Source organism: Malaclemys terrapin, chromosome 2 (assembly GCF_027887155.1).
Source record: "Malaclemys terrapin pileata isolate rMalTer1 chromosome 2, rMalTer1.hap1, whole genome shotgun sequence".
In the NCBI taxonomy this organism is placed as follows: Eukaryota; Metazoa; Chordata; order Testudines; family Emydidae; genus Malaclemys; species Malaclemys terrapin.
Genome location: NC_071506.1, coordinates 121,004,135 through 121,020,094, shown reverse-complemented (window position 1 = coordinate 121,020,094; position 15,960 = coordinate 121,004,135). Strand labels below are relative to the sequence as shown.

Sequence of the window (15,960 nt, the reverse complement as noted above, 5' to 3'; positions counted from 1 at the left end):
CCCTTTCATTTAGGGGGCCATGAAGAACAATATGCCTTGTTTAACCAGTTCTCCCTGATTTCTTGTAACATCAGGATACATCTCTGTTATGGACAAGTTATCAAGAGCAGATCTCAAATTCATTCAGGTCTTACTCTCACTTATGCTATTAAGCCTTTTCCATTTGATATGCTAATTCCCAAATAAATCAGTGAGGATTATATTTCAATATTAACCCTAACACCAGTATTATAAGCCCATATTATCCTCACCTCTACACCTTTGTTTTTATTTACATAGAAATTCCAGAATTATATATTGACTATTCATTGTTTTAATCAGTATCCATTATGGTTTTTACATCACAACATAGATGGAGCTTCACAATTAGAACTTTAAAGGTTTAAACCTAAGGGAATTTCCCTACCAACAAAACAAAGATGTGGTCTCAGTTCATTCTACCCAATTCTTCAGTATCTTGGCATTGTGGAGCTTTTTGTCCTTATTTGTTAGGTTTCACCAGCTGCCAGTGCTTCATTGTGGCTTCTTGTAAGCCTATGTCCAGAGACATCTGGAATGTTTCTTTGTTGCTAGAGCTTGGTATCAATTTCAGGATTTTTCTCCTGAAATATAAGGTAGTATCTGAAAGGCTAGAATGAAATTCCCAGCAGTAAAGGATTACAGATCCTTTCAAGACCCTTTTTATTTAAACTACCTCAAAGTACCTAGAGTGTAGGCAAACAGATCTTTATAAGCGTATATTGTTTCCTAGGAAAAAAAAAAAAAAAAAAAAGCCTTTAGGTCAGTCATCCAGCTTTTCTCATGATGACCTCTTTCTGATGATAGCAGTACAGCCTCACTATGAAGTCTCTTGCCATTGCTAACCTCGGGAGAGGATAGAACAATGTCACTTACAATCTCATCTGCTCTCTGCCAGTTAAACTCAATGGGATTACCACAGAAGAACCTTTAATTCCCATTGCTCTTTCTTTAAATCCAATTTTGCTTTCGCCTACTACTTTGAAGATCAGTTCCAACTGCAGTGTTTTCCTGCTCCTGTCTCCATGACAGACTTGGAAGGTAGAGTTTCCAACTTTTATTTATATAAAATATTTGGGAATTAATATCAGTCCTCATGGCTTTAAAACTCTGCCAAGCAATTTATCTTTTGTTAGCATGTTCTTTTCCCAATCCAGGCTTGCTTTGGGTGTCCTGGTAGCCACGTTGTCTTCTCCACTTGCAGGTGAGAAGCTCTGAGTTCACAAGAGTAGGTTTTTTTAGAAAGCAACTTCTCAATTTTGAATTTATTTCAGGAGTAGATAAAAGAAGGCTTACTTTTTGTAGAGAAAGAAGGGGATTTTTCTCTTCGAGATCAGCTGAGGCAATCCTAGCCCATGGATATCACATGGAAGGCTTTCTTGCCCTTAGAATGTTCACTGCTACAATGCAAATTTTACTTTAAAAAAGTTTTCCTTCAAACTTTGCTCCTAGAATAACACCTCGTGTTACTGTAAGTTTAGTTACAATAAAAGTTTTACAAACCCACTGAAAAGATGACAATTGATTTCCAAAGTTTGAGTGGAACACTAACAACTTAAAAGGACAAAAACTTGTAAACCATAGGCTCAGGTGGTATTTTTAATATGAAGAGACTTATTTAAAACTTCAGAATAAGCATTCTTGTTCCTCCATTTATTTTGAGAAATACAAAACAACATGAAAATTAGTTTACAGTTCTGGCACAAAAGCTTTTAAAGCAATAAACTGGAGATGGGATAGGTTTTAAAAAACAGCCATAAACATTGTTACCATTTAAAAGTGCCTAGAGTGTTTCACAGCAAACTAACATGTAATTTACATATTTCCTTCTTAGTAAATATTAAACCTACTTAAATTGCACATAAACCAGAATTTTAATTAGAAAAGTATACTGTACAATAAGTCTAACATTAAAGCAGTAACTAGAAACTAAATGAAATGTAAGAGAAACATTTTGGCTCAACTATCAAAACTTAAATTGAATGTTTAAAAGAATTCAAAAAAGTCATAAAATTTGAGTCTGGTTATAGCATCGATTACATATTGTTAATTTGACAAAACGGTGGTAAAGAGAGTGTTTTGTTTTAAATTCTTCAGAGATCTGTGGCTCTACTGAAAAAAAATTAGATGCGAGTACATTGATTAAATTTAGCTGACGACAATCTGTAGGCTGTCAGTCATCTTTTCCACAAGATTACAAAGTATTCTTGTTTTTAGCTCTCTCCTGATGTTTACAGCTTTATGGTAAGCCTTATTAGAATCCCTTAGCTCTGATTATTTCCAGATTAAGCTCTTTTGTCAAAAGTAATGAACAACCGCAAAATCCTAATGTATATGAAAGTGTCAATTAGTTAACTAAATGCACTAGCTTGCACCAACAAAACTATGACATTTAAAGATCAAATTCTTTACTTACCTGGTTCACACTACTAAAATAGATATAGGGTTAAATCTGCAAAGCCTTACTTAGCTATGGTTGTAACTCTGCAATGTAGATGCAGACTATGGTGACGGAAGGGTTTCTTTCATTACTGTAGGATCTCCACCTCCCCTAGCAATGACAGCTAGATAGATGGAAGCATTCTTAGATCTATCTACATTTAGGGGTTAGGTTGGCATAACTACAAACACTCAGGGATGTGGCTTTTTCACACACCTGTTTGTCGACCTAAGTTTTAAGTGTAGACTAGGCCATAGTCAATGGGACTACTTACAACGTGCAAAGTTAAGCAAATGCACATCTCTCTGCAGGATTTTGGCCATGGTATGTTAGATAAGACTACTGATTTAATTTAAGTACAAACTTTAAGAGCAAGCACCAGACTTAATTTGGAATCTTCAACCAGCATTTTCAAAACTGGCTAGTGACTGGCTACCCAACTTATGATATTTTAAACAGGGCCCAATTTTCAGTTTGGGTACTCAGCAGTTTCTGAAAAAACAGTCCTTGAGACTTAAAAGTTCACCCAGAAATTGAGGCACCCAGAGTCCCTTGGTGCTTTTGAAATCTTGGCCTTCAGGCTTTTGATACAAGTCAGAAACTTGATGTTATTTTTAGCATTTTGTCAGAAATACTAACTCATTGACTTGGTATCTGGTTTGAACACTTTTATTTAATCTTATTCTTGATTTATATCAAGGTTTGGTATAATATACACACTAGTAAGATATATGAGGTCCTGAGAGAATGGGCTGTGATGACTTTCAGTAAACAAAGCAAACAATGACTCTGGATGTTATTACAAATGCTCCATAATACACAATCCATAAAAAACAGCACAGAGCAACTAATGTATATGCAAAATAGTTTCTTCTGCTGTGAAACTCAGCTGTTTAGAATTGTAAGGATGCCTACTATGCTCAAATCTATGCATTCTTCTGATAATTAGAGGCATGCAAATTTTACATATTTAAAGAGGCACTCTGGTAGGTTGGCCCCCAAACTTAGGCTTTGTGAAGAGCATTATAAAGCCTAGTATAAACACTCAGTCTCTTAATGAGAAACTGTTTAGACGGTCAGTTTGAATACTCCCCTATAGGGTTTACATAGCAAACATTGCAGCACTGTGCTAGTGCAAAAAAACCCAGTAAGTTAAACTAATTGCACGGGGGGAGGGGTAATAGTATCAATGAGGAGTTAAGTTTTTGAAGTTATTCCAGTTAATGCAAGATAAGAAAAAATATTTTAGCATATAGTGTCCCATTAAACCATTCCTTAGATGAGGCATATAGAAGACTAAGAAACAGTATCAATTTCACCCAATATTTGATTAAAATTTATTCCTGTAGAGGAAGTGAGCATGACAGATTTTACCAGTTAAGGTTTAAACTTTAAAATATGGATTGAGACTAGGAAAACCTGACATCTAAAAATGTAGGAGTGCTAACAAATATTAAAGATTCAGCTTTTGCAAAAGAAGACTTATAGGCACTTACTGTAGTAGTCCAACTGAACAATAGATCACAATCTCTTTATGCTATCATTGTTATGAACTAAGTATTTTCAGTGTTAGAAACTTAAAACTGTTAGAAAATATTGGGTTCAGTGTAGTCTGGCATAGATGTGAAGCAGTCTTGATTCATATGTGCATCTAATAAAAAGCAAAAGAGTGGAGTGTATTTTTAAACCAGACCTTGTCATCCTAACAAGTATACTCACATCCAGGGATAAATTAACCTGGAATGCCATTTTGACCCTCCTGAAAGCTACATTCCTGCTACTGGAAGAGCCTAGCATTTTAAATTAACATTTTAATTACAACCCATTCTATTAACTACTTGTTTGGCTCATCATTTGCAGTTTTTAAAAATGTGCATAATGGCAACATTAAGCTACCTTTACTGTCAGTTGAGCTGAGGAGAGAAAAGGGAATAAATTAGAAGATTATACATCAATTTAAAATTAGATTGTGGCTTTCAGCAATTTTAAACTACTTGTTGTTCTAATGGTTTGATTTGTTTAGAAGGTATTTCAGAAGGCCAAAAAAAATATCTCCCAGCATTTCTCAGTGGAGAATGGGTTCTTCATCTCCCTTTAGAAGAGTATGTAGCTACTAAAGCATATCTCAACTACTCCCACACTGAGAAGCTTTGGATCATATAGGTATGGTTCTCCCACCTAACAATCCCACAGCCATAGTAGTGCATGATGAAAGCCACGGATAAGTCAGTAAATCGGTAAACAGACAATGGGGAAAGTAATCAGAACATTCAAAGTTAAAATATGGTTGTGGAAATCTATTAGGAGCCTAAACTCTCTTCAAGGAGAGTTCAAACTTCTTAGGTTCAATGTGTGATGGTACTTACCCTTATCTCTGAACACACCATCAAAGAAAGAAAACTTAAGTATTTGTCCAGAATTACCAGCAAATAACCCACTTAGAAATTTTACTCTTCACACTTACAGTCTCTAGATTCACAAATGTTTCTCCAACTCACACCAATGAAAAAAAACTAGTCTTCATTCATATTTTTGCATAGTTTTGGTATTTCCTGGGGTTGTACTTTTGTTCTCTATTTCCATTTCAAAGGAACTCATCTGTCACATATCCAAGCATTTAAATGAAAGTCTTCAGGTGAGAAACTAAGTCCCATTTAGCAGCAAGCTGTCCAAAAGTAACATTCTTCTGATTCAGTGAGTAAAGATTATTTAGTTTTATCTGTACTTTCAGATTTTTCCCTTTGTATCATGCATCGACGAACTATGCTGTCAAAACTTCCTAGGTAAAACAAACCAATGATGCGAAAAATGCCCATGAAAACAACCTGCAAGCAAAGAGAAAGAACTTCAGCTATTTCAACTTTTTTTTTTTAATTATAGTCTATACAACATGACTGTTTTTACTTAATAAGTGAACACAGCCTCACGCAGGTAAGCAATATAAATTCAGTGAATGAATAAAAGTTTACTGGAGACTTTTCTTGGACAAATTAGTTAACTTATCTATGCCACAAAATTCCATATCTGTACAATATCCTCTCACCTCATGGAGGTGAAGGATCAAGGTTTGTAAAGTATTTGAAAATGTAAAGTATGACTAAATCTTTGTGAATAAATATGGTTAAAAATTACAGCCTCTCCAGATCTTACCTGCTGAAGACCTTCAGTAATAGCAGTGACAGGTGACATTCCACTGGTCAGTATTGATAACATGTAACCATCTGAGCCCATAAAACTGCTAAAGTTTCCTTGCTGGGAAAGAGGGGAAATTAAAAAAAACAAACAAACAAAAAGGTTACCAAATTGCAAAATTCTCTTTTAATTGTTTGAAAGTAATATTATGAAACAGATTGGTTAGTTTAAGGCTCATGCTGTCCTTCCATTCCCCTTAATTCAGTGGGGACAAGTACTGTGAAATAAAGTGATACCAAAAGAAATGTAAGAATTAAAAAAAAAAAAAAAAAAATCATTATTTTAAAAAAGTGTTAGAGAATCTGAAGAGAATGAAATACTGCTTGTTCCTTATCAAGGTTAGCTTGCTGAAGGTAGATGCTATTTATTTGGTACTTCATTTAAAGTGGGGTTAGAGACTTATTCCTTCATCTGCACAGTATGTGTCAAAATGAGCAACAGTTTTTAGGTACATGTGGAAAATATACCAGCTTTACTTTATGTTGGGTGATAGTGACCCAAAACACATTTTTGTTTTGAGCTGTAGATTGCTTAAGTACCTGAATAAGGTGTTCAAAATCAAAGTGCACATGGAAGGTTGAACAAATCCAAGGGTTAATGACTAAGGGCAAGAGCCATCTTTTTTCATATGTATGCACGCATAACTGGGCACCCACACCCTCACCCATCATCCAGCACAATGGGGATCTGATTCCCGAACGTGGTCTCTAAGTGCTAGAAATACAGTAGAACCTCAGTTACAAACACCCGGAGACTGGTGTTCATAACTCTGAAATGTTCTTAACTCTGAACAAAATGTTATGGTTTTTCTTTCAAAAGTTTACAACTGAACATTGGCTTAATACAGCTTTGAACCTTTACTATGCAGAAGAAAAATGCTGCTTTCCCGTTCTTTTTTTTTAGTAGTTTACGTTTAACACAGTACTGTATTTGCATTTTTTTTTGGTCTCTGCTGCTGCCCGACTGTGTACTTCCAGTTCCAAAGAAGGCGTATGGTTGACTGGTCAGTTTGTAAATCTGGTGTTCGTAACTCTGAGGTTCTACTGTACAAACGTGAAATTAAGCATGCGGAAAGAGATTTAACATTAGCTAGAAGATATAGCCTCTCAAGTAAGTGTGAGTAGACCTGTCCACCTAGCAGTCTTTAATCGGTATGATTTGTTTTTACATATGGCACATTATGAAAAATGGTATTTGGCTTCCATGAACAAGAATTTCTCATTCAACAAAATAGTGAAATTGTCCCCAAGAACATTGCTGCACAGATAGCTATTGCAAATTTTCTTAATTTTCAGGCAGCCCCCCGGTGAAAATACTGGGAAAATGGAAAATAAGTATTTCCTTCTTATTTATCATTGTTACTCTGGATAACCCTTATGCACGTAACAGAAAGATAGCTACCTGTCATGATAAATAAATAAAAGGGAGGGGGTCAAAATTATTTTTTTGGACATGTTTGGACATTCTGAAACAGTGTTCTGTACTGCATTCTCTTGGCCATAGGGTTTACTTTTTTATGTTATCTGGAAATAGCCAAGAACAACTATACAGCATGTGGGTGAAGACTCAAAAAAACCCAAACACACACTTGGTGAAGGTTTAGGTCAAGTTTTTAAAGTAAGAAAGGGATAGCCTCGCCCTGTCTAGGGCTATAAAGTATGCAACTGGGTTGCAGTTGTCAGTCAGACCATATAAATAAATTAAGAACTGAAACAAAATTTGACAGTATGTGGCTGCAAACAAACGTGATGACACTTTATTTTCATGACATGCTTTAAGGCACTCCCCCTAATGTCATTTCTCTTTGTGCTTTAAAAATGAAGATTCTATAGCACAAGATCTCTGAGAATAAAGAGGTGCTGGAAAGGCTGATGTCTCCATTGCTACAACCAGTGGGATTTTCTGCACTATGATTATTCACAAATCAAATACTCACACACACTAGAATACTATGAATTTTTGTATAGTTATTTCAGTGTCAACTGATCTCGACCAGAGAAATTAAAGGCTTTCTTGGATCTTTTATAGGCACTAGGCAAGTAACCTTTTACTAACCATTTGATGCCTGGAGAACATCTTTAATATTTTAAACATTCATAATTTTTGTTTGTGTTTATTCTGACATGACATTGCTGCATTTTGTTTTGTCTTAAGAGTAGACGCTCCAAAGACATGTTAGCTCCACGAGATTAAATGAAAGATGTTCGGGGGCAGGGTGACGAAAGGGAAATAAAGAAATGCTAAAGAATAACATTCCTGTACAAAAAATACAAGTAACATTCCATGTAGAAGAAATGTTTTTATACTTAACAATTCTTATTTACATCTTTAAACAAGTACTTCATGCAATCATTTCCCATCCTATGCCTCCCCTCAAAGACCTTATTTTAAAAATTACTTACTATGGCATCTTTAACAATAACTCTGGCAACCTGTTCTGCTTGGCAAACAGATGAGGCTTCTGAAATTAGTTTAGTCTCTAAAGGCTTTAAAGGAAGATACAGAAGTATTATTATAAATTTGATTATATTGACAACACAGAGAAGACAAAAAATACTCTGTTACCATTATTTCTTGTGTCATGTAATTTACTTGTCTTTGGCTTTAAGTCAGTAGTCTCCAACCTTTTTACACACAAGATCACTTTTTGAATTTAAGTGCAACTCAGGATCTATCCCGCCCCTTTACTGAGGCCCCACCCTTTCCGAGACCCCACCCACTCCATCCCTCGCTCTCTCCCACCCTCACTCACTTTCACCTCGAGGCACATATAACTTGGCATCTATCATTTAGATCTCTTCTAATCTAACAGGTCTGTTAAAAGAGCAAAAACAAACAAGAATCTGGCATGCCTAGCTCTCAGGCAGATGGGCAATTTTATATCTCAAGCATACTGCTCTGAGAATTGCCGCTGAAGTTTAAGCAGCCAAGACTGAAAACTCCAATACAGAAACTACTTTAGTGTAACATTGAGGTTGCACAGTCAAAACTTCAAGAGCATGAAATACCTTGTTAAGATCATATACACGAACTCCATTATGCATTTCCATTATAAGAGAATCTTTAGTTGCATCACAACAGCCTATTCCAGATTAATAAACAACTTTAACACAAGAACTCCAGGCCTGTAGTGCTCAAGTGCTCTGTAAGAAGTTAACTATACATTTAAATTAGCTGGCATGTGCACATAAAATGCATTTAACTACATGCACAGCTATAGAGATTAGCAAAGATTCAGGGTGGATAATTTTTTTTTTTAAATCAGATTTTTTTAAATTTAAATACAAGGCATTATTTTTTAAAATAAACCTGTTCAAAATTTAATGTCAAATTATGACTTCCTATATTAAGTCCTAAATTTACTGTAAACTTTAAATATAGAAACAAAAAAGTTGATTCAATGAGCCTTCCTCAAATTGTAATGATTTAAAGGGTGTGGCTTTTTTAATTCTATAAAAAAAAAATCACTAGGAAAAACATCTTTACTTTTGAGGTCATCTCAAGCTTTGGAAACATCACAATGCCACATACCACATTAAAAATTAATATTACTTTCAGCCTTTACAATGAAGCTGCTGTTTTACATTTTTCCAGATAGAAGTACTTCCACAGATTCTGTTGTGCAGAAAAGGTTTGGATTACTTTTGGTTTCAATTTAGCTATCAGGTGCAGAGAATATTTTCTTCATTTGGACTAGTTTATTCAAAGTTGAGAAATTGACTGGGAACAAAAACAACCAACCAGGTGGGAGAGGATGAGATCTATAAATTTTAAAGCTTTGAAGAACATAGGGGCCAGATTTTCAAAGGTATTTAGTCATCTAAAGATTGAGATTTCCAAAAGTTCATAAGGAGACTAGGCACTTAACGGCCATTAATTTCAATTTGCAGTGTTGCTGTAGCTGTGTTGGTCCCCCAGTAGAGAGAGGCAAGGTGGGAGAGGTGATGTCTTTTAGTGACCAACTGCTTGTGGAAAGGATCTCAGGTCTCAGGAAGAGCTCTGTGAAGCTTGAAAGCTTGTCCCTTCCATCAACTGCAGGTGATCCAATAAAAGACATTACATCTCACCTGCCTTGTGTGTCTCAATCTCACTGGGAGGTAGGTATTCAATCAGTTTGGGCACTTCTGAATATCTGGCCCATTGTGATCAGAAAAATCTGTTAATTCACTAGCTACAGTTAATATTTCCTTTGTTTAACAAAGCAGTTGTAAATGCAAAAGACTTTTGAAACACAAGCTGTAAGTATCCAGCACATTTAAGGTAGTTTTATTTAAAAAACCTTTTAAAACGCTGGTTTTGTACATTTAATTAAATTCCCACTCCATCCAAATGCAGTTTGACACCAATCCTTAGTTTTTTATAAACTAACGAACAAACAAACCCCCTCTTCCCCCCCCCCCCGACAAAAACATAAAAATTAAGAATCTAAATAAGTGTATGTTAAGCTACATACCGGTAATTACTTATCTAAGTTTGCATAAATATATTGTACCCTCTTGATTAGCAAAGCGTGCCATATTTAGCATAAGCTATATTTGGTCAAAAATCAATGTTTTAATGACTATACCAACCAGGGAGAATGAACTACTCATTTGGAAAACAACCAAAATATTAATATCAATTATTTAAATTATTAAAATTTGATTTAAACTGCTTTGATTAAAATCAATTCATCCTGCAAAGACTACTGTACACATTCTACACAATTGTCACATAGTCATCACAACTTCATAAACCGAACCCAAATTTCTCCCAGTCCCATGAAGTACGTAACTACTTTCCACAAATTTCAAACTATTACCATTTTTGCTGAACCCACAGACATCTGCTCCTGCACAGATGTACATTCTAACTCAAGAATAGCAGAAAGGATTTTGCTCAAACATTAAAGATTCAGCTGTAGTCAAATACGAAACAAAAGGTGAATGTAAAGTTCTGAACATTAAGAAACAGGATGGGAGTGTCAGTAGCATCACGATTTTGCAAATTCAGTAAAAGGAGTAGTGACTATATGATTCTTTAAAAAACGTTTGTGATGTCAGCATTTAAGATTCTCAATCTTTGTTTGGTTACTTTTGTTTAACATGCATACCAAGGCCCGAGAAATATTTTAAGATACATAAGTATCTTCAACTACAAGTTGTGAAAAATCTCAGTGTTAATTTAAAACAGCATAGAAAATAAAGTCCAGTAGGAAGGAAGATACTCTATTTCCAAATATATAGCAAAGTATGCAAACTAGGGCTGTCAAACGATTAAAAAAATAATCAAAATTAATCACAAAAAAATAATTGCAATTAAATTAATTATTAAAATAGTTGCAATTAATCGCAGTTTTAAGAAACAAATAACAATAGAACACCAATTTAAATGTATAATAAATATTTTGGATGTTTTTCTATATTTTCAAATATATTGATTTCAATTACAACACAATACAAAGTGTACAGTGCTCACTATTTTTAATCACAAATATTTGCAAGATAAAAGAAAAAACAAAAGAAATAGTATTTAATTCACCTCATACAAGTACTGTAGTGCATTAAAAAACAAAAAAACAAAAAACACACAACTTCACTCAAAACAAAACTTTAGAGCCTACAAATTCACTCAGTCCTACTTCTTGTTCAACCAATCACTAAGACAAAACAAGTTTATTTACATTTAGGGGAGATCGTGCCCGCTTCTTATTTACAATGTCACCTGAAAGTGAGAACAGGCATTCATATGGCACAATTGTAGATGGTGTTGCAAGGTATTTACGTGTCAGATATGCTAAACATTCGTATGCCCCTTCATGCTTCGACCACCATTCCAGAGGACATGCTTCCAATGCAGATGACACTCATTGAAAAAATGAGTTAAATACATTTTTGACTCAACTCCTTGGGGGAGAATTGTATGTCTCCTGCTCCGTGACTTTTACCTGCATTCTGCCACATATTTTGTGTTATTGCAGTCTCAGATGATGACCCAGAATATGTTCTATTTAAGAAGACTTTCACTGCTGATTTAACAATGCGCAAAGGGTTACCTAGCAGGTCTGTGTTCTTGGGGAACCAGGGCGCAGTACCCAGCCAATCTGACTCACAAAAGACCTTCCCGCCCCAGCTTGAACCAAAACCAATCAGAAGAAAGATTTACAAAAAACAATGAAAAGGCAGTGGGAGATGCACCTAAACCCCTAGGATAAGGGTGACAGGATTAAGGAAACTCCCCTAGCCTCATTTGCATCGAAGATAGGACAGGGAGACATATCCATTGCCATACAGAATGGAGAACAGAGATTCCAAGGCAAGAACCGCACGGAATTCTGGGACCAAAAAAGCAGGGAAGCACTGCATGATGGAGGAAAATCTCTGCTCCAGATGTTAACGAACCCATGCCTGCACACCCCAGGTAGTTATCAGACCAAGTGTAGTAATAAATCCTTTTTTGGAATCCAAAATAGTGAAGCATTGCATTGTGAGCTCCCTCCAAGGAACACCGCCCATAGCCAGGAATGATCAGTTCCAATTGTCTAGCCCAGGGGTAGGCAACCTATGGCACGCGTGCTGCCTTCAGCACGCGAGCGGATTTTCAGCGGCACTCACACTGCCTGGGTCCTGGCCACCAGTCCAGGGGGAGGGAGGGGCTCTGCATTTTAATTTAATTTTAAATGAAGCTTCTTAAACATTTTAAAAACCTTATTTACTTTACATACAATAGTTTAGTTATATATTATAGGACTTATAGAAAGAGACCTTCTAAAAACGTTAAAATGTATTACTGGCACGCAAACCTTAAATCAGAGTCAATAAATGAAGACTTGGCACACCACTTCTGAAAGGTTGCCGACCCATGGTCTAGCCTGAACAAAACAACTTTGGTATACTCCCTGGAGCCATCAGTTTACACAAACAAATCTAGTGTTCTCCCTTGAACCATTGTTGTTTCCCTACAGAAACCCCTATCCATACTCAAAATCTGCATCAGTTCCATTGGGACTTCATCTTCTCCTGACTGATCGTGCTGGGGACTTTGCCTGTCTCCAGCACTCCGGACCCTCAGCTACCACCACCACGTGGGACCCCCGATCGATTTAAGCTTCGCAGAGTGGTGAGAACCTGTCGGTCTCTCTTGCTCTCTCTCTCTCTGTATAGCTTTCTGACCCTGACTTGTGTGATCAGTTATAGTTTTCTAAACCTGACTTTTATAATCAAATTTAAGTTAGATTTAATATTATAACTATTTTGTTTGACTCCCTTATGGTTATTTCTCATCATGTTCCTATTACGCCTCTGGTGTTTAGGGCAATGACGAAGCTCCACCACTTCTGTCTGTTTCTGGCAAGTCTTTCAATGGTTCCTCAGCTGTGCCCCTGGTTTTTCAGCTCAGCTTCCATAGCTCTTCGCCATGTTGTTTTCGGGCGCCCTTATTTTCACTTGCCTTCAGGTGTCCATCTTATTGGTACTCTGGTGATGGAATCAGTTTCCATCCGAAGCACATGACTGATCCATCTCCAATGCCTCCTGGCAATGATGGTGCTCCGATCCTCTTAGCTGCACTGTATCAACAGATCTTGGTTGAGATTGTTCTGGGCCAAAAGATACCGAGGATTTTTCTGAGGCAGGTTGTATGGAATGAAGACAGTTTGGACAGGTCATTGTGGAAGCAGAGAAGCATACTATCTCATTCCCCAGCATTATGCACTATAAAGTAGCGTTGAAAGTACGCAGCTCTGATACATCTTGCGTTTGGTTCTGGTGTCTTATTTTGATGATTTCCAGACTGTATCTAAGCTCCTGAAGGTGTTCTGGCTTTACTGATTTTGTTCTGTATGTCCTGGCTTGTTCCACCCCTGGCTTATTGTGCTGCCCAAGTAGGTGAATGTACTATGGTTATTACCTGGCAATAAATAACTTCAATGGTTAAGCTGGTTGCTTTTCTCCCCCTTTCCCCCAGTGGGTGTTTTTGGCTTCCTCATTTGCTCTGCAGGAACACTCCTCGTACCTAAGCTAAAAAGATCCCTGCAGCACCCAAAAATCCTATGGGATTTGCTCATCAAGTGGGTTACTACCGGAACAATTGTAATGTGAAAGTGGGGATAAGGACGTGCTGAACCTGGGAAATATGAGGATGGCAGTTTGGAAGTGCTGCTCGACCCAGCCTGCTCAGGCGTACTCTATTCTGGTGCGGTGCCTATGGCAAATGAGGGTGACAGCTTGGAGGTGCTGTTCAACCCAGCTTGCTGAATCCAAGGGCCTATGAGGGGGACACTTCGGAAATGCTGCTTGTCCCAGCCTACTGAGTCCAAGGACATATGAAGGGCCAACTTGGGAGTGCTGATTAACCCGGTCCTCTCAGACGTGTGTGAGTGTGTGTGTGTGAGAGAGAGATTCTGGGGCCGGAAGAATCCAACCCTGGGGAATCTAGGTCCTGCAGAATAGCTCCATTGGGAGGGAACTTGCAGCAGAGAGAAGTAGAGCTCCGTATGAGAACACAAGTGACACAAGCAGTACATTGACAGAATTACAGAATATCCCTCCACCCCAAAAGAATAACCCTAATAAATGAGCATACCCCCAAATAACAGGCAAATCTGGTAACAAAAGAAGGTACCAATAAGATTGGTGCTTGACCCCAGGTTTAAAAATCTGAAGTGCCTTCCAAAATCAGAGGGATGAGGTGTGGAACATGCTGTCAGAAGTCTTAAAAGAGCAATATTGATGCGGAAACTACATAACCCAAATCACCAAAATAGAAAAATCAACCTTCTGTTAGTGGCATCTGACACAGATGATGAAAATGAAGGGGCAATGGTCCACACTGTTTTGGATTGTTATCAAGCAGAACCTGCCTGTTCTTGCTTTCAGATGAAACTGTAAATAAGAAGCGGGTAGCATTATCTCCCATAAATGTAAACAAACTTGTTTGTCTTAACAATTGTCTAAACAAGAAGTAGGACTGAGTGTACTAGTCTCTAAAGTTTTACATTGTTTTGTTTTTTAGTGCAGTTAAGTAAAAAAATTTCTACATTTGTAAGTTGCACTTTCATGAAAAAGAGATTGCACTGCAGTATTTGTATGAGGTGGACTGAAATACTACTTGTTTTGTTTTTTTACAGTGCAATAAATAATAAAAAATAATATAAAGTGAGCACTGTATATTTTGTATTCTGTATTGCAATTGAAATCAATATATCTGAAAATGTCGAAAAACTTCCAAAAATATTTATATTAAATTTAAATTGGTATTCTATTGTTGTTTTACAGTGTGTTTAAAACTGCAATTAATCATAACTATTTTTGCGTGTTAATTGCTTGAGTTAACTTCAATTGATAGTCCTAATGCAAATCTATTTGAACAGAGTGAGATAAGGAATAATGGAAAATTGCATATTTAAGGTGTAGCTGAAAATTTAGATTTTAGATGCCAAAAATGCAATAATTTACAATACTAAATGCACCAGAAAAACTTCAGTGTCTTTTTCTATTCCATTATAAACCATAGGGGGATATTTTTGAAAACAAACAAATAAAATAAAGGTATTTTCTTGTAGTATTTGCAACCAAAACAATGAACATTATATGGGAAGTAAAATAGGCTATAAAAATTAGCTAAGTGACAGTAACATTAGGTGTTGAAACAAAAAATGCAGGATAGCATAGTGAAAAGAAATTTAAAGAGTTCTATCATTTATCTGCAGTGTTTTTTGTAACAGCTAAGTTTTTAAAATATAATCTTTCCCAAAAAAAGCTTAGAATGCACATTAAAGGACTGTCTTTTTGTGTATTTGCACAGCATCTAGCACAATGGGGCCCTAAACCTACCTAAGGCCTTTGGGCACTACTGCAATATAAATTGTTGGTTGTTTATTAAATGTGTGTGTGTGTGTGGGGGGGGAAAATCGAACTATTCCCTCTAACTTTCAGACACCCTACAATTACTCTGACTGTTCTTTGTTCGTAAGGCTGTCCAATGTACAATGGAGAAAAAACAGGCACTCATGTCTTCTAGACCTAAAACAGCATATAAGCAAGGATTACATTAAGCATTTGGCCTTGATTTAAAAACCACAAAGTTAGGGAACATCTTTATTTAGTATTTCTTTAAAAGATACGTTCTTCTTCCAGTTAGCATAAATTAGAGCAGAGACTGATTTTTTTTTTTTTAAACCATTAGCAGCTTCTCTCTGAATTCATTATTCATGAGCTAGAGCAGGGGTCTCAAACACGCGGCCCGCGGGCTGCATGCGGCCCGTGGAGTTCTTTTGTGCAGCCCGCCAAGCTCCCCATGCCCACCCCCCCCCCGCCTATCCCGTGCCTCTG

General features: G+C 36.7%; 1 protein-coding gene across 1 annotated transcript in view; it reads right to left on the bottom strand.

The window, feature by feature from the left end:
• Nucleotides 1-1,604: 1,604 nt before the first annotated feature.
• Nucleotides 1,605-15,960, bottom strand: part of KDSR (3-ketodihydrosphingosine reductase) — a 35,295-nt gene continuing 20,939 nt past the window's right edge. The window contains exons 8-10 of the mRNA XM_054017532.1: nucleotides 8,053-8,136; nucleotides 5,609-5,710; nucleotides 1,605-5,283 (exon numbers count right to left, since the gene is read on the bottom strand). Of these exons, the coding sequence (XP_053873507.1) occupies nucleotides 5,164-5,283; nucleotides 5,609-5,710; nucleotides 8,053-8,136 (306 nt within the window). The 3' untranslated portion in view covers nucleotides 1,605-5,163. The remainder of the gene's footprint in view (nucleotides 5,284-5,608; nucleotides 5,711-8,052; nucleotides 8,137-15,960) is intronic.